The sequence below is a fragment of the Aethalodelphis obliquidens genome, unplaced genomic scaffold, assembly GCF_003676395.1.
Source record: "Aethalodelphis obliquidens isolate GAN/ISIS:26980383/991018 unplaced genomic scaffold, ASM367639v1 scaffold28, whole genome shotgun sequence".
Lineage (NCBI taxonomy): Eukaryota > Metazoa > Chordata > Mammalia > Artiodactyla > Delphinidae > Aethalodelphis > Aethalodelphis obliquidens.
In genome coordinates, this window is record NW_020837972.1 from 15,526,402 (window position 1) to 15,545,332 (window position 18,931).

At 46.7% G+C, this 18,931-nt stretch overlaps 1 protein-coding gene across 1 annotated transcript in view; it reads right to left on the reverse strand.

Annotated features, from left to right (window-relative positions):
- CCDC63 (coiled-coil domain containing 63) overlaps positions 1-8,822 on the reverse strand; it is a 28,065-nt gene extending 19,243 nt beyond the window's left edge. Inside the window, 2 exon segments of the mRNA XM_027125272.1 lie at positions 5,690-5,879; positions 8,749-8,822. Coding sequence (XP_026981073.1) covers positions 5,690-5,879; positions 8,749-8,807 — 249 coding nt within the window. The 5' untranslated portion in view covers positions 8,808-8,822.
- Positions 8,823-18,931: the final 10,109 nt, after the last annotated feature.

Genomic DNA, 18,931 nt, shown 5'->3' on the forward strand with positions numbered 1-18,931 from the left:
TTGGTCTGCAGTGTGGAATCTTCAGTGATTCTGCATATCAATAATACTGGCCTCTGACTATATCTTTTAGACCAGCGGTCTGCAAACTAAGGCCCTGGGCCAAATCTGCCCCATTGCCTGTTTTTTGTTTGTTTGTTAATATTTATTTATTTATTTTGGTTGCACTAGGTCTTACTTGCAGCACGTGGGATCTTCATTGCGGCATGCAAGATCCTTTTTCTTTTTTTTAGCTACAGCATGTAGACTCTTAGGTGTCGCATGCATGCAGGATCTAGTTCCCCAACCAGGGATCGAACCCGGGCCCCCTGCATTGGGAGCGCAGAGTCTTACCCAATGGACCACCAGGGAAGCCCCCCACTGCCTGTTTTCATAAATAAAGTTTTATTGGCACACAGCCATGCCCATTCTTTGCATTGTCTATGGCTGCTTTCATACTATGAAGGCAGAGTGGAGTAGTGTGGCCCACAAAGTCAAAATATTTACTATCAGGGCCTCTGCGGAGCAATTTGCTGGCCCCGGTCTCGATAAGTCAGGCCAAAACATGCACGTATCGAAATACATATAATTTTAGTATAAGTAGCTTTCCTTTATTTTTCCTTTGCATTATAGTTATGGCATCATATTGATTTAAAAGAAGAAGGATAAAGGATTATATCATCTATGAATTTCACTTCAGGATTGTAAAGGAGGTATTACCAAACATTTGCTGTTAAAAAGGGGCATTGGCAGTTGAGTGACTCATAATTTCAAGTGTCAACAACTAAAAATGATTAAGTTCAATTAGGTTCAGGTCTTGCTAAAAACATGCTTTCCTTGGGAATTCCCTGGTGGTCAGTGGTTAGGACTCCTCCCTTTCACTGCTGAGGGCCCGGGTTCAATCCCTGGTGGAAGAACTAAGATCCCACAAGCCGTGCGGTGTGGCCAAAAAATAAAAAATAAAATAAAATGAAGCATTTTAAAAAACATATGCTTTCCTCACAAGAATTTACCCTCTCTGCCTTTATGGGCACAGATCTCAGCAGCCTTCCTTCAGGGGCAGCAGCTTGTATCAATTAGAAACACATGCAACTACAAATTACAGAAAGCCCAACTAACAATGGTTTAAACAAATTATGGTTTACCTTTCTCTCATAATACACTGCTGGCTTAAGTTCAGTAACTCAAGGAGGTAAAAACAAGATCTCTGTAATTCACCTGGCTTCTCCCTCAAAAGATGGCTACCATTGCACCAGCCTTCACACAGTTATGTTCCAGGGAGGAAAGTAGAGGAAGCAATATGGATGAAGGGTACGACCTATACCTGGAAAGCAAAACTTTCCCAGACACCCCTAACAGATATCCCCTTACATTTCATTGTCTACCTTTAGGTGCAAGGGAAAATGGGAAATGTAGCTTTTTAGCTGGGCACATGCTCACCCTGAATAAAGTCAGGGATCTGTTAGAGAGGAAAACATAAAGAATGGCAGTGTCACCCACAACACTATGTAGTTACAGTTGCTTCAAGGAAATTCAGGCCCAATATTGCCAGATCTTCCAGTTTTTTTTAAAAGAGAAGCCAGATATCTGAATTTTTACATGAAATCTCCTGATTTTTAACATGTTAGGCCAAAGCCTTCATGTTGTCAGGCTCAGCCTGTTCTGAAGGCCACTGGTCTACTCATACATTTAGGGTCATGGAAGACCCACAGAAAAGTGATGAAAGATGGTTTTTAGGCAGCAAGAGATGCTTAATGGAAGACAGAAGAATGTTCCAGAACCAGGAGGCTGGCAGAGGTGACAACAGCCAGAACTGTACTGTGGTGGACATGGTGGGTGGTTAACCCGTCGTGGGTGTTCTGGGAAAGAATACCCATCCCACCCCAGAAGACTGATCCAAGCCAAGCCTGGTAACTCTAATCACTCTTCTTATGATTTATTTATTCAGGGATGGGCAAGACTAAACCAGTTGGAGCCTCTGGCTGTCTGGTAGGGAAGCATCTGGAAAAAGTTTCCTCATTCCTAAGAGAGTCATAGGAAGAGATGGTCTGTCTTCTCCTGACGGTATTGTTCCATCTGGATGTGGTCCCTGGAACTGCTGCTGCTGTCTTGTCCCCAAAGGACAAAGACAAATACCTTGATAACCTAATTGAGCTGCTGAATCAACCAACCCTGAAGCTTGCATTATCTTTATACTTCCTGTTATATGAGATAAAAACATTTTCTTATTGCCAGTAATCTACTTATGGAAGGTGGGCTCTGCCTCCAAACCCAAGGGATAAATCATCATTGGTCTAAACTAGGGGTTGGGAAACTTTATCTTAAAGGGTTAAATAGTAAATATTTTAGGCTTCAAGGACGAAGAGATTAGTATGTAGGTACTCACATAACCATTTAAAAAGTAAACATTTAAGATGTAAAAACCATTCTTTGCTGGAGGGCCATAAACAAACAGACCAGACTTGGTGCTTGCACTGTAATCTGCTGCCCCTGGTCTACCCCAAAGCAATTACAGAAATTCCATTTCCCTTTGGCCCGTGATTGGCCAAGGAATGGGCATATACCCTAGCCCTGGCCAATCAGAGAAAATCTGCTGGAGGAATTTTGTAAAATATTCTCCCTCTCATAAGAAGAGAATATCATGTACAAAAACTTCCCATCCTTTCTTCCTATTTTTGAATGCAATTATATGAGATTATACTAGCTAAGCTTTGGCAGCCATCTTGTGACCATGAGGGGAAGGCTGGTCAAGAGAGTCATAGAGAAAAAGAAGAACCCATCATTGTAGAGCTGCTAAACCATCCCTGGGATGGCCTATTTCTAGTCAGACATCATATTAAGTGAGAAAAACAAACCTCTGTTCTCCCAGTTGCTTCCAGTCAAGAATTCTATTATCAATACTTGCAGCCCAACACATTCTCAAGCAAAAGATCAGGCACCAAGGGAGCCATTGGGTCTCACCCAAAACTAGTAAGGTATATGAATGCTGTTTATGATTGATATTAGCCAGGCTTTGGACGTTAGCTGGAACACACACACACACACTCCCCCACAAACTCCCTCACAGCAAAAACAAATTACTTCATCAGTGCTGACAAAGTCAGATTCAAGTCAAGTCAGGTTCCTATTCTACTCCGTTCTCCTCTCCTGTTCTATGCACAAGGCAGCATCCTCAACACAAACCCCCTCCAGCTCTCTTATGAAATAAAACAAATGACTTGTTTTGATATATGGGAGGGCAGCATCCTCCACCATATATTAGGTGTGGCATCACATGCTCTGAAAGGATGCCTGCCCTAGCCCGAGTTGACCCCCAGAGTCCTAGGGCTCCACCTACTTGCCAAAGGAAGCTGTGGCATCAGCTCTTGTGATTAAATTCAGAGCTGTATTCCCTTTGGCACCTTTATGTCAGACGCTGCTTTTGTGGTGCTGAAAGTAATTAGGCTTCAGCCCAATGGGAGACATTAGCCAAGGCTGTGGCTGATGGGGAAATACGTTGCCTACACTAGATGCTCAGCAGGAAGGCATCAGCTTATTAATTATTTTGTGAGGCTAAGCAGGGCCCAGTGATATCCTCACCTCCACTGACCCCTTGAAAGGACAAAGCTCTGGGCATTGTGTGGTGGACACAGCAGGAGGGGATTCTGGGAGCTGCCTGCACTGAGATGGAATTAGACCAAGTGGGTTTTTGTGTTGGGCAGTGAGTGCCGTACTCTTTGGAGGATTCCAAAACTAGGTTGCCTTTTCTAATGTTTCTGAGAATCCACATCCCCATTTTTCTTCTTCACTTTTATTGCCTCCTTTCTCATACATTCATATGTTTGTCCACTCATTCATTCATTCACTCATTCATCAGTTTTATTAAGCCCCTGCTTGGTGCAAGACAACAGGGGTATGATGGTAACCAAGACAGAGTGGTCCCTGCCCTCAGGGAACCTACAATCTAGGACTGGAAACAAGCCAGGAAGCATGATGAGCCCTAGGAGAGAGGAGATAGATGGTAATTTGCACACACACAGCAGGGGCATGTAGCAGAGAAAGATGAGGGGACAACTATCTTGCAGAAACAGCATTTGAGCTGAGACGCAAAGGATGAATAAGACTCCCCCAAGCAGAGAGGACGGGGAACATCACTCCAGGCAGGGGGAACAGCATGTGCAAAGGTCTGGAGGTGAGAGACAGCACTGTGGATCAATGAAGGCAGCCAGTGTGGATGGAGCACAGAGGAGAAGGAGGCAGGAGAGAAGGTGGAAGAGGCAGGAGGGGCTGAGGCAGCAGAGCCGGCAAATACACCAGGAACTTGGGCCCTTATCACAGCAAGAGTTGGAAATTACTGAAGAGTTTGAAGCAGAAGAAAGGTGTAATGAGATTTCCAGATTCATTCAGTCAGTAAATATTTATTGAGGACCTGCTAGGTGCTGGACACTGGGATAGGAACAGGGGGTACAGTAGGGAACAAAACAGACTCACGCAGGTGACAGGTTAGGGAGACATTAGACAACACCCATATTAAGGCATAATTACCACCGTGAAAGGTACTGTGAAGGAGGTGCCATGGGGTGACATGAAAGAGGGTAGGGGGTGCACTGGGATCTTCTATTTGCCCCCCAAGATCTACTCTCCACCCTGCTCTGTGCCCCAGGAAGCTAACTGGGAAGGATCCACAATGGCTTCCTTGTAGTTGGGGTCAGAGGTGAGAAGAAAGAGAGGTTGCGGTATTTACTCCAGGTTCCAGAATGCCCTACTCGTCCGAGTACCCTACAGAGTGTGCTATTTGTTCCTGGCCAAGAAACTAACACCAGGGGCATATACTTTAAACCGGAGAGAGGGCATAGAGAAGGCCTCCCTGAGAAAGTCACCTTCAGGCTGAGACATAAAGATAAGCAACTAGGGTAAGGCAGTGTGGGGAGCATGTGCAAAGGCCCTGAGGTGAGAAAAGGCTCAGCATTATTTGAAAGAAAGAAAGAAGTCTTTTGCAGCTGGAGTGTGAAGAGTTAAGGAAGAAATGACATGGGATGAGCCTAGAGGGGTAGGCAGGGTCTTTCAAACGATACTAAGGGATTAACACTGTATAGCAAATGTCTCTAGCTCTTTGCTTTCTGGATCCATGAGGGTTGCACTTCCTAGGCCCTTTTGTGAATGGGTAGAGTTGACTATTTTGGGTCAAGATAGTCTACCAAACTACGGGTTTGGTAGACTATCTTGAGCCAATGAGTCATGAACAGAAGTGACACATGTCACTGGAGCATTCAACTGCCAGTGTGAGACCCTCAGGACTCACTTTTTTCTACCACAGTACCTGGCAACGTTCAAGATGGGGGCTATCCCATTAGCCTGGCCCCAGGATGAGAGGATATAGGAGCCCCTAGCCAATCCACGATAGACATAAACCATGAATGGGAAAGAAACCTTTGTTGTTTTAAACCACTGAGTTGGGGAGAGGGAATTTTGTTACTGCAGCATAACCTAACCTCTCCTGACTGATACAGTAAGGATTGGGGCATTTAGTCTTACTGTAATGGGGAGGCAGTGGAGACCACAGTGAGGAAATGGATCAATAGAGCTGAGAGATCAGGGGTTACAATGGTGGTGGAGACAGTGACCACAGTCACGTTTAGAAAAGCCAACGGTGGGGATACGGTGGGGAGTACACCTCCTGCACTCCTTCCCCTTGCTCGGTGTTCTGGTTAACCCTTTAAGAGAAAGACCACACCTTCTCATCCAGTTCAGCCAACAGCACTTTCATCGATTTAATCAGGGCCTCGTAGTCCTCCTTGGTTTGCAGCAGGAAACACAGCTCCATGTAGTTTTTCTCATTCAGATCCAAGTTCCTGGAGGACTTGATGAGATTCAAAAGCAGGGTGATCTCATCCTGCTCCTCCTGCAGGGTCTTGATTTCCTTGCTGTTGGGAAAGCAGCATGTGATTAACCCTGAACCCCTGAGTTTGCCTGGATCAGACACTCCAGGCCCCTTGGTCCTGAAAGGAGACTCAGAGGGGTACTTCCCACCCCAGCAAGTGGAAGAGACTCACCCAAGGTCTCCAACCCAGGTCCAGAACTCAGATGTCCTTTGACCCAGTTCACTGCAACTTCCACTGCTCCGCCCTTCTCTGAGCGGCATTTTTTTTTTTTACTCCTCAGAACAATTTGCAGCTGTGCCTGTCAAAACCCATTACCTAGTCATGGTGAGAGCCCCCAAGTTCTCTTTTGCCAGCAGCTCACTGACATCTGTCTGATTTTGCAGACTTTCTTTTCCGGCTTTACAGCCAGTTATCTCTGGTAATAAGAGGCAAGCCCATGAGGCAGGATCTTTCAATTGTGCATCAACACAGAGCTGCACAGGAACCTCTAACCCCCACCAACTTTTCTACTCAGGGGCTACTGATTTATGAAATTGGCTGACATGAGTCTCCTTCTCTTCCTCTGTCTGCTCTGGAGAAGAGAGGGTGTCGGGGACGTGAGCAACCAGGGATTTCTAAAAGAGAAAAGAAGACTCAGGCAACTGCACGGCAACTGAGCAACAGGAAATGGTACAGAGGCCGAGTTTCTGGCAAAGTCTGGGCAGCCTATTCCTGCTGCTCAGTGCAGTTTGCAGACTAGCTGCCTCAATGCCCTTTGGAAGCTTGGAGAAATGCAGCAGCTCAGGTCTCAATCCAGGACCTACTGAATCAGAATGTGCTTTGTAACAAGATCCTCAAGTGACCTGTACGCACTTTAAAGTTTTGGAAGCGCCACTCTAGAACAGCAAATAATGTTCAAGGGCGGGGTCTGCAAAGCTTTTTCTATAAAGGGCCAAAGAGTAAATACTTTGGGTTTTGCAGGCCAGAGGGTCTCTGTTGCAACTACTCAACAAAGCAATCATAGGCAACACAAAAATGAAGAGGCGTGGCTGTGTGCCAATAAAACTTTATTTACAAAAACAGGCAGCCACTCAGACTTGGCCCATTGGCCACCGTTTGCTGACTGATGTTCTAAAGCAGCACTGTCCAGTAGACCATTCTGCAGTGATGCAAACGTCCTCTAGTTGCGCTGTCCGACAGCATCCATCAGGCATGTGTGGCTATTGAGCCCTTGAAACATGGCTGGTGCAACTGAAGAACTGAATTTCTAATTTTATTTATTTTAATAAATTGCAAATGTAAATAGCCACATGTTGCTAACAACCACTGGAGTGCATGCCCAGTTCTAGAGCATCTTGTCTTCTTAACCTGGCCCTTGGGACTTTTCTCCCCCTAAGCCCCTCTTGGGAGGGGTCTTTGCTAAGGTGCAGAGAAAAGAGAGAGAGAGAGCCGGATAGTAAGTCAGAGTTAGGCTTTCGGGGGTGCAGTGAGGTCGGAAAAGCAAAAGGAAGGTTTGTCCGTCTTTAGGCAGGGCTGGGACTGCAGTGAGGGGAGTGAGGTGCCCCAGAATTTAAGGAGGTCTTCATTTTCAGGGTGGTATAGGTGCAGGGTCTGCGCTGGGGAAAAGCACCTCCTTAAATATTACACCCTAAGCACCTCACTCACCTCACCCCAGGTCTCTTCCACTCTCCTCCCCTTCAGTTCCACCACAGTGAAACCAGATCAAATGGATCGGGGTAGAGTGAGATGCAGAAGGGTAAGTAAGATTTAAGAAAAACTGAAACCACATCAAGAAGTAGGCATTTCCTGATGCCCACCAAGGGTAGGCTGTGAATCAGGGTCACCAGCACAGATGTGCAGGTTGTGGACTGCACAGCCCAAGGGAGCACCATCTGCTTGAAAACATGTCATTGATTTGTTGATTTACTCCACTTTTCTGCGAGACACTTTGTCTTGTTTTAACAAAATCCCTACATAATGACAATGTTTCCAGCAGATGGCACTAAAGGGCCTTTGAGAAAGGGTGCCTTTTTCTAATTCACGTAATGATCCCATATGGACTAGCAGTGGCTCTGAGTGAACCAATCCATGGAAAATCTAAAGAACCCCTTTTCCCTACCCTCTGAACTTCACACATCATCTAACAGTAAAATTTTCTAACAATAGGCAGTTACTGCCTGTATAAACATTATGAATGTGGTTAAGGAATCACATTTCTTTGGACGGAATCTAAGAATGCTTGTTTAATGTTTGTTTATTCAACCTCAGGGAACACCCTTCTGTTGCCCAAAGAAACTATACACACCATAATTTCTATGGCAACTCAATTTCAAATATTCAGGCCTGCAGATCCCATAATAACGCACAAGCAGGAAACGTCCTTTGGGGTATCCACCGACTGGTGATTTCCCCTTCTCTGGGAACTCCCCACCTTTACTGCTAGAACCGCTGGGGATACCCATAGCTATTTTTTGTCCTATGGCTCAGCACCCTCCCCAGGCCACAGCTGAATGGGCCAGAAGTAGACACCAGACCCAAGCTAAGCCAATCAGATTCTCCCTCTCCTGGGAATTTTGGGATTGGAATTGACTAAGAACAGTCTCTCTGTGTGGCCTTTGGTCACTCAAGAATTGGAGGCAGCCATCTCCCACCAGCCACGGCTGAGATTCAGAGAGGAAAGAACAAAACCCATGTGTTGAAAGAAACAGGAACCAGAATCACTTTCTTGTTTGGGTCCTTCACTGAGACATGGGTGCGCTGCTCCCCTTGGAGTCCCTGAGACACCCTGAACTCTGAGAATAAATCTCCTCTCCCCACTGAAGCTATCCCAAGTGGGTCCCTGCCCCAGACCCCATCAGAAGGCAAGCCCCATGAAACCAAACCCAACATTTTCTCCAAGTTCACTCAGTACAGAACTCTGAGCATCACTTACTGCTGGTTTGTGATCTTCTGCTGGGAGCAGAAGTTAAAGGACTTCCGACTGTCCACCATCTTCCGGAACTGCTGCCTCAGCTTCCGAAGCTCTGCCTCGGCCAGCTGCTCTTTGGTCTTCTCCAAAGGTTCCTGGGAATTTTCAGGGTCTTTTCTTCTGTGCTTCTTTTGAGTGAGACAGGGTGAGTGTTAAGCAACAGGTTAGGTGACTAGAAAAGCCCACATTTCAGCTTAAGGATGGAGGGCAAGAAGAGTGCTTGGGGCAGGGCTGGAGTAGGAAGACCACCCTTGGGTGATGTCAACTGCTTAGGTGTTACATGGAAAACCCACCCTGGGTTGCCAGGGTGGAGAGGAAGCTGGACCTCATTATTGCATACTGAAGAGGTGGCCTTGCTGTGTGACCTTGGGTGAGTCACTTAACATCTCTGAGTCTCCAGTCTCTCATCTATAAAATGGGCACACGTAGGTTTGTTGTCAGGATTAGATGAGTTAACACGTGTACAGAGGACCGCACAATGCCTGACCCCACAGTAAGCCCTCTGTATGTAGGAGCTGCTGTTACCCACCATCCGCATCTTGAAGGAATTGTGCTTTCGCTCTCCTCAGACATTGTATCCAGGGAGGTCAAAGCTAGCAAGTGCTCCTTTCTCTCTCTGCGATACCTGTCCACAGTGGCGAAAGGAAGAGAACTTGTGAGCCACCCCTGCTGGTGGTGCAGGACCCAGCAGCACCCTCTCCCTTCCCCACCCCCCGCAGACCTTCCTCCTCCCACAGCTTGGCACACGAGGAGGACACGGCAGATGGCTGCCCGGGTGTGAGAAGAGGCTTTTTTTTTTTTTAAAGCAATGTTTGCCTGAAACCTGTTCCTCTCATGATTTATTATTAGGAGCCAGGCAGATGGTTCTGGCATGTCTGTTACCCTCTTGCTCCTTGTGTTCCCAAAGAAGAGGGGCAAGATGGCATCAGGGCAGTGTCTCCTCTGATGGGGTTACATCGAAATTCGCCCAGCTTCAGCTGTGGGGACATTCCCCCCAGCTTTTAAAGCAGGAGCCAGTAGTACTGAGAGACATTAGGTATTCAAAGAAGGCGACAATGCTAACCCTCTGAGCCCTATGGGGCTGTAAGATCCACTGCACCCCAACTCCCAGGCTTTAGGAGCTAGATTCTTAAACAAGAAACTTCTAGCTTTGCCACCCACTGAGGGGTCCTACAGTACAGTGGTTTAAAGCATTGCTGTGTCAACCATCAGATCTCAGCAAAAATTCCTCCTTGGCCACTTGTTAAGTTTGAGCAAGTCATTTCAGTTCTCTGGGCCTTGGTTTCCTCATCTGGAAAATAGGAGAAATTCTAGAAGCCACTTCACAGGTTGTTCAGCATGTAAGGCACTAAGCCTGGCACAAGGTAAGTCCTCAGTAAACAGTGGCTGTTACGATGTGGTGCGATATGGGTCTTTTCATAGGATGAAGGTTCAGCATAAAAAATATTTATGTGTGGGCTTCCCTGGTAGCACAGTGGTTGAGAGTCCGCCTGCCGATGCAGGGGACACGGGTTCGGAAAGATCCCACATGCCGCAGAGCGGCTGGGCCCGTGAGCCATGGCCACTGAGCCTGCGTGTCCGGAGCCTGTGCTCCGCAACGGGAGAGGCCACAACAGTGAGAGGCCCGCGTACCACAAAAAAAAAAAAAAATTATGTGGGCTTACGGGGCATCCAGCATTCCTCTGTCTCCTGGTAGCAATACCTGGAATTTCCAGTGGGAAGCCACTCCCTCCCTTACTCCTGGTCATTTTTTGCGCCCCTGAGGTTGACCCCACTCCATCAACTTCTGGATTGCAACCTATGACTCTGGATGGGTCAATCAGAGTGCCAGATCCCTGGCCAATCTGCATAATTCCAGCCCCCTGGCCTGAGTGATCAGTTCAGGAATGGGCACATGACCTTGCCTAGTCCAAGCAGAGTGAATAGTGGAATTTAAGCTTGCACACACAGGAAGAGAGAAACTCTGTTTCCTGCTGCACTTTAACCTATGTGAATGAGGTTGGGAGTGACTGGCAGCCATCTTGCCTCTTCAGGGAGCCTGAGAATAAAGCTATCACTGAGGACAGAAGACAAAATCAAGAGAAATTGAACCATCTGAGCCCCTGGATATAGCCAAGCCTGAAGATACCTCTGGGTCATGTCCAATTACATGAACCAACATATTCTCCTAAAGCAATCGAGATGAGTTTTCTGTCACTTGCAACCAAATGAGTTCTCATGCCTGAAGTACCTAGATCTCTTTAGCATGAAAACTAAGCCCCTACTATGTGCTAAACATTGTAGGGAATTCAGGGATAAGTTAACCTTCAAGGTGGTATGAACCCTGCCCAGGGCAAAATAGTGGAAAAGACTGCAAAAAGGAGATGATTTTCAATTTGGGTTTTGAAGGATTAATAGGAGTTCACCATGCAGAGAAGAAAAGTAGGGAAGGAATTTGGGGTAAAGAGAACTGCCTGGGCAAAGGCTGAGAAGCAAGTGAATAAAAGGAGTGTTCAGAGACTGATGTGTGGTCTAGTGTAGACGGCAGTACCCACTGGGAAGTGACTGGCCAAGAGGTCTGGAAAAGCCAAGGTGTTCCTTAAAAGCAGGGATGTAAGAAGATCAGCCTGTAAGAGACGAGTTAATCGCCTTCCAACAGTCACTCCTCCTTCATGAAGGGTTGTTGCTAAGGTAGTTGCCTGGCCAGGGGTTACACTTCCCAGCTCCTCCTGAATCCAGGCAGAGCTACGAATTCTCACCCATGGGATGTGAGCAGAGGTGTGTCACTTCCAGACCATGACTTTTTAAGAAGTGGATGTGACATTTCCATCCTCTCTTCCCAATCTGACATCTATGTGAGGCACAGCCATAGATGGGCAGAGCCACAAGACAGGTCTCTTAAATCAACTTGTGGAAGAAGTCACCTGCCAACTACGAAGTCCTCATTGGACTGTTACAAAAAAGAGAAATTAATTTCTGTTGTGTTAAGCCAATGAAATGAGGGGGCATCTTTGCTACAGCAACTAGTATGACTCTAAGAACGCTCTGACTTCTTCTTTCCTAACAGGACTCTGAGCTTGTCCCTCCTCAATCTGCCCAGTTCCAGAGGATGAATCATGATTGGTTCCCACTAATCATAGTAATCCATTTCCCTTTGTCAATGATTGGTTGAAAGATGAACATGTGACTCAGATCTAGCCAATGAGACATAAGGAGATGTCTATTCCTATTCCTTTGTGATAAAAAGAGCTTGTCCATGTTCCCCTCTCTTTTGCTTTTGGAAATTATTGTGAAGGTTACAATGGTTGGTGCTGGAGCAACCATCCTGTGACCAGGAGGAGAAATATCACTGTCACACTAAAGAGAACAAAGAAGAAATATGGGGGGAAATTTAGGGCCTCACTGACACTTTGCCACTGCCCCATCCTTGGAACCGCCTACCCTAGGCTTCTTGTTAAGTGAAATAACTAAGTGTCACTATTGTTTAAGGCACCCTTATCAAGTATTTTGTTCATTGCAGCCTAGATCATTCCTGCCCTACATGATCCACTATCTTGAAAATGATTCTCAATCTGCTGGGTGATAAGAATATAATGGCTGAGACTGTAAGACCTCTGGCGTTTCCCTAATATGTTCTAGAGGGTTTCTAGAGGGTTTGAGGACTAACTGATTTTTGGTAAATCATATTTGAAGGAAAATATCTAATGTTGGAAAATTCCCACAGGCAGGGAAGTGGAATAAAGACTATGTTCCATAGCTTGATTATTTCTGGAAGAGCCCTCAAGGTACGGGTAGAGGTTATGGCAGGATTTATTAGACTGATAAGGTTTGGGCAAAGAATACTCACTTTAGGACCTCTTTCAATTCTAGAATTTTGTGCAGCTCCGATTTCATATGGTGCAGGAGCTTTTCTGTTTAAGGGTTCTTTTGATCCTAAGTGGATCTGTAATGCACCCTTCTAAAAGCATGACTAAATAAAGTATACTTGAAATTCACTGACAATGTGATTTCTCTCTCTGATCCTCAGTCTCCTCATCTATAGAAATGGGGATGCTCACCCCCACACTCCGCATAAAATAATGTATATAAAGCTCTTAGCGCAGTGCCTAGCACACGACAGGTGTCTGATGAATGTAACTTGACTGTGAATCAGGATTTTCAAGTGTCAGTTTATCTTGCCCTTGAGTTAACTGGTTGTGTTGTGTGTTTTTCCCCAGGAGCTGGAGGCTCCGTCAACTCCTACCTTTTCGCTGATACATACACACACCCACAACCAGGCTCCCCCTGGGATACCGGCTTTTCTCCGGCTTCCAGACACCAACACAAGTTTTTCCCTTTCTGTGCTCTGTGGGCTGGACCCACTCTGTTCCCTGGGAACAGATCGACCCCCATTCTCACAGCTGGGCCTTCAGAGAGCACCTTCAGGGTGTCCTGGGCCCTGGCACACCACCCTCTTAGTCAGGGGTCTCAAACTTGAGGCCCACAGGGCAAATTCAACCTGCCTTCAGTTCTTTTTAGCAGGCAGTGTTTTAAGATGTGAATATGGGTCATGCACTCACACTCCTGGCTGCAGGCTCCATTCCTCCCCATTGCCTAACTCCTCCTCCCCCCAATTCCCACATTTCCTGTAACTGCCTGGAGCCAGCAGGAATTTGAGTATGTGGTTTCTGGGAGGAATCTCAAAGCTGTCCATCTGTGTGTGCTGGAAAGTGCTAAGAGATCTAGAGGTACAGGTCAGGGAGCATCACAAACATGCCTCCTGCTCCCCGGACCTCAGTCTATCCACTACAGTATCTGTAGTCCTGGGCACATGATAAGCTCTTAGCAAATGCTATTTAAATGAATAAAGTCTCCTCCCAGGTGGGAGAAGACTTTATTGTCTAATATTTAATTAGCTGGGGTAGAGGAGGCTGGATCCTCCTCTGCTGCTGAATTTTAACAATCTGACCTTAAAAGAAAATCCTGACCCCTGAAGGGCTCTGCAGGGCCCCTGGGACAGGCCACTATGTGGGTTATAAATTCCAAGTCTGAGAGAGGAGGATCCTGTAAAAAAAATGAAGCCAAGGCTGCATGCATAACATGGTTTAAACATGTGCTTGGAGCACTAATCAAGCAGAGGTGCAGAAACACCCACAGATTTTTTAAAATTGGGATCGTTACAGGGGGAAATGGAAGTTTGTTGTACTTTCCTTGGAGTTATTTTACACACTGTAATTTATTTACGTTTAATTCATGGGGGCCAAGATATTTTCCAGGTTTAGGGGCAGCTAAACGTCCGAAGGGGAGAGGGGCAGCCGCCACGTCTTTGCTTTCCCCAGCAGGGGGAGCTGTGGAGCAGCAGGCGCGGCTGCGCGCGCAGTGAAACTTACCAGGGACGCCCTGCAGGACAGCTCCCACCGCGTGTCCAACGGCCACTGCAGCTGCGTGTCCGACGGCGCCGGGAGGACTGATTGCTGTGCGGCTGCGCTGAGCCAACCCCCATTCTCACGTCCGGGCATTCTCGGAACCCTGGAACGGGCGCCTTTGTGACTCGCACAGACGGGGCGTTTTCCCCTGGAAGGTGCCAAGAGGGTCCAGGGCCCTTAAGAGAGGACCAGAGCAGCTGGTGAGAGGAAAGTTGTTTTTTTTTGGGGGGGGGGGCGGGGGAGGACGACAGACTCCTCAACGACCCCTCTTCCCCCGCGGCGACCCCTCACCAGACTAGCCACTAACCCTCACGCCACTAACTTCTTAACTCAATTACCGCTCTCTTTCCCTGACTCAGCCACTCACACTGCCATACAATCACCATTCCATCTCCTCTCTCATTCACCTGCATGTCCTCTCACTGTCTCCCTACTCCCCATCTCACACTCACCCGTACTTACAGCAACCCTGCTGGGTACGTACACTACAAAGGAACCCAGATCTCTCTCTCTCTCTCTCTCTTTTTTTCTTTTTTTTAATAAATTTATTTATTTTTGGCTGTGGCTGCTTGGGTCTTTGTTGCTGCCCGCCGGCTTTGTCTAGTTGTGGCGAGCGGGGGCTACTCTTCGTTGTGGTGCGTGGGCTTCTCATTGCGGTAGCTTCTCTTGCTGTGGAGCACAGGCTGTAGGTACACGGGCTTCAGTAGTTGTGGTGCATGGGCTTCAGTAGTTGTGGCACATGGGCTCAGTAGTTGTGGCTCATGGGCTCTAGAGCGCAGGGTCAGTAGCTGTGGCTCACGGGCTTAGTTGCTTCGCGGCATGTGGGATCTTCCCGGACCTGGCCTCGAACCCGTGTCCCCTGCATTGCTAGCCAGGTTCTTAACCACTGCACCACCAGAGAAGTCCAGAACTCAGATCTTTCTGCTCTGCAAAAAAAGAAAGAACTTGAGACAAATAACCACGGGTGCAGAGGAATCTGTCCATCAATTTTCTTTAGGAGCACCCACCCCACGCTCTGTGAGCTTGACATGGGCACCCCAGTCTGACCCAGATCACCTGTGACTCCTGGCATGAGCATTTTTCACTGGCCTAACCGCATTTGATGGTTTAAAGATAGACATTTTTTCATACAAATGGCCCTGAAACATAAGCCAACCACTTCCTCTGGGGCTAAACTCAAGAAGCAGCCACATTACTGAAGGGAAATGATTAGGGGTACTGGTTTTCTAGGGTAATTTTGATGCCTGTGATTTCCACCTTACCTCCAACCCCTTGAGTGAATTTGTAGCTCAGTCTTACTAAGTTCTCCATTCTCTTATACCTAAACTCTTGGGACAAGATGTGTTTTAGAAGTTACTGTGTTTTTGGTTTCAGAAAGGTGATATGGTGCACAAGGAAGCATGTTGACCCTGATGTTGCTGGCAGCCATGTTGTAACCATGAGGGAAGTTAGTGGGACATTATATTTTACTAATGGGATTTGGGCAACATGTCAAAATCAAACACATTAACATTTCTGCAAGAAAACATGAATATTAATGAAAAGTAGAATAAATAATGATCATAAGCAGCTTCATGTCAGGCCTTGATGATTCACACAAAATGTTTTGGGACAAGTGTTGCCAGCCTCATTTTACAGATGAAGAGGGAATTCCCTGGTAGTCCAGTGGTTAGGACTCCGTGCTTCCACTGCCGGGGGCACGGGTTCAATCCTTGGTCAGGGAACTAAGGTCCCACACGCCATGCATTGCGGCCAAAAAAAAAAAAGATTGTTTTCAATACAGATGAGGAAACTGAGGCTTGAGAAAATAGAGTGACTTTTGCAGTAAGTGGGGGATTCAGGATTTGAACCCAGGGCTGTCTCTAGAGACCCATGCTTTATCACAATTCTGAGTGAAAACACAGCTCCAAACCTGAGAAGTTCTTCTGGAAGCTGATATCTGCCATCGATATGATATTTAAAGGGCTGCTCTAGCCCTCAGTTCCATATATAGCCCAATGACTCATAATTTCAAGTGTCAACGACTGAAAAATGATTAAGTTCAATTAGGTTCAGGACTTGTTAAAAATAGGCTTTCCTCAGAAGAATTTACTCTCTGCTTTTATGGGCACAGATTTCAGCAGCCTCCATGCAGAGAAGTGCAAGGCTTTTTAAATTAAAACATGCCAGAATCAATTCTGCTAAAGGGATCTTCAGCTCCATCAGCGGGGCTTGGAGCAGAGTGAGATGCCAGCTTGCCAAAACGATGAGCTAGCGGTGGGAAATGTTGACGACAGCTGAGTCTACAGAACGGAGGAGAAAATCAGAATCGGGATACGGAGGGGCTGGGCAAAGGCATTTCGCCACAGACCAGGAAGTTGATTGTCCAAGTGAGTCTTTGACAACAAGGATCAGAAACCCACCTGAAATAACTCAAAATGGTTTTATTTTTGGCTCTCCAGCATCTGTTCCCCCTTCCTCCTTCCCAACAGATCCCAATTTGTTCAGGTAACCATCCCTCTCCCATTCAGCCTACATGGCCAAAAGAAATTGATTTTCACACACATCTCCAGGATAGCGCTCAATTACTCTTAGCCCATCACAGCCGTCCCATCCTCCTTGCCAATGATTGGACCTGGAACCTAATTTTAAATCAATCTGTGCATAGCATTCTCTTGGAGACTGCAACTGGTCCAGGAATAGGCACATAATTGACAATGGCCTAATCAGACAGAAAGAAAGGACTTACAGTCCAGAGCTGGAAAGATGCTTTTTTCTAGCTCCATGGATGAGAACAAGGAAGCATGTTGCCCCTATTGTTGCTGGCAGCCCTCTTGTAACCATAAGGGAAAGCAATATGAGAGCAAAGCCAACACATTATGGAGGGAGGAGCCTAGACAGAATTGCAGAACTGTGTAGCTGGAACTGTAATCATACCATACCTGAAATCCACCTTGGTTCCACACTTCTTGTTAAAGGAATTAATACATTTTCTTATTGTTTAAGCCAGTCTGGATTCCCACTACTTGCAGCCAAAAGCATGCTAAATTATATGAATATCATGGTTATTGCATGTAAGCTGGAGGAAGATCCCAGTTTAAAAGAAATCAGGGCTTCCCTGGTGGCGCAGTGGTTGAGAGTCTGCCTGCCGATGCAGGGGACACGGGTTCATGCCCCCGTCTGGGAAGATCCCACATGCCGCGAAGCGGCTGGGCCCATGAGCCATGGCCGCTGAGCCTGCGCATCCGGAGCCTGTGCTCCGCAATGGGAGAGGCCACAACAGTGAGAGGCCCGCGTACCGCAAAAAAAAAAAAAAGAACTAAAAGAAATCAATCTTTGTCTTCTTAACCTCAACTTCCCAGGAAAGAGAACCCAATTTGGCCAGTCTAGATTTTATGTCCACTGTTGGCACAATAACAAGAGCCAGGGGGCTGCTATCAGGTGGCACAATGGCCCCTCCACAGGGACTGTGAAAATAATTCTCAAAAAAGGGGAGGGCAGAGTCATATAATGGAGAGAACATTGGGCAAGGTGTTAAGATATCCAGGTTCTAGTCCTAGCTCTGCCACTCATGTGCTGCATGCTCTTAGGAAAGTCAGTTGACCTCTCTGAGCCTTAATTTCTTCAGACTGCCAGGGCCAAGTTGAGAACTTTAAAGCCTGAAAACATTGTAAAGTATTTCATCCCACCTATGGCATTGAAAATAAAAACAGTACTGATCCATAAGATAAGGGTCAGGTAGTCTGACAGGATTCTGACTCCTGCCATAATGCTTTTTCAAATGAAATAACAAACCGTTTGGGGGAAAAAATACTTTTGGGTGTCCCTACTTCACTGGTGCCCTCGGTACTGCTTTCTTTTGTCTTTGGGTAACTCAGCAAAGGCTACCCACTCCAGCCCAGCCCTGCCGAGTGGCCTAATCTCCATGTTGGTGGCATGTGGTGTCACCAAATCCTTCTTTCTGCTATGGCTGACTGGACAAGAACCCCTCACCCAGGTTAGACAAATCAGAGCTTCTTTCCCAGAAAACAGAATTTGGACAAAAAATTCCTTGAGAAACAAAAGACTGATTAATAGGTATGGGGTACAAGAGCCAAGAGATTGTGTGAAGTCAGGGCTGGAGCAGCTATTTTTCCCCAAGTATATGCACTGCTCAGAGGCTGACCACACACAAAGCCCTTCCATCACATCTTCCTTGCTAATAAAACCCTGATTTGTGTTCCAGAATTGAGTGGAGAACACTGAATCTCATAGAAAGTGAGCCCACTGAAATCTTGGGGTGGCCAATGAGATGTGAGGGGAAGTCCGCTTGGGGGATCTGGGAACAGATCCAAATGTTGGCTGAACCTCCAGTGCACGGAGGTGTGAGCTGAAGTGCCTGGGCCCAGGGGCGGGGGGGATTTGAGTTCAGTTCCTGCTACAGAGCTGCAAACCCACCCAGGAATCCGGACTGCCTAATTGCCTGCAATAATCTCCATGTCTGCCTACAGCAGCTTCTGTCATTTGCAATCAAAAACATCATATACCAAGAGAGCAGGCATTGTTGGTATTTAGAGTTTCAGATTCCTCCCTAATGGGATCCAGAACTGGCCCCCTCCTGGCTACCTTCTACTGAAGCCAGAGTCACCAATTACAATCTCAGTGGCTGACTTTTGAGATAAGAAGTGATAAGGAATCTGTATATCCTGCAGAAAGTAATGTAGCCTCATACAGCAAGAGCAATAAACATGTTTACACCCTTCAACCCAGGAAACCTAAATCTGGAGATTCATCCTAAGAAAACA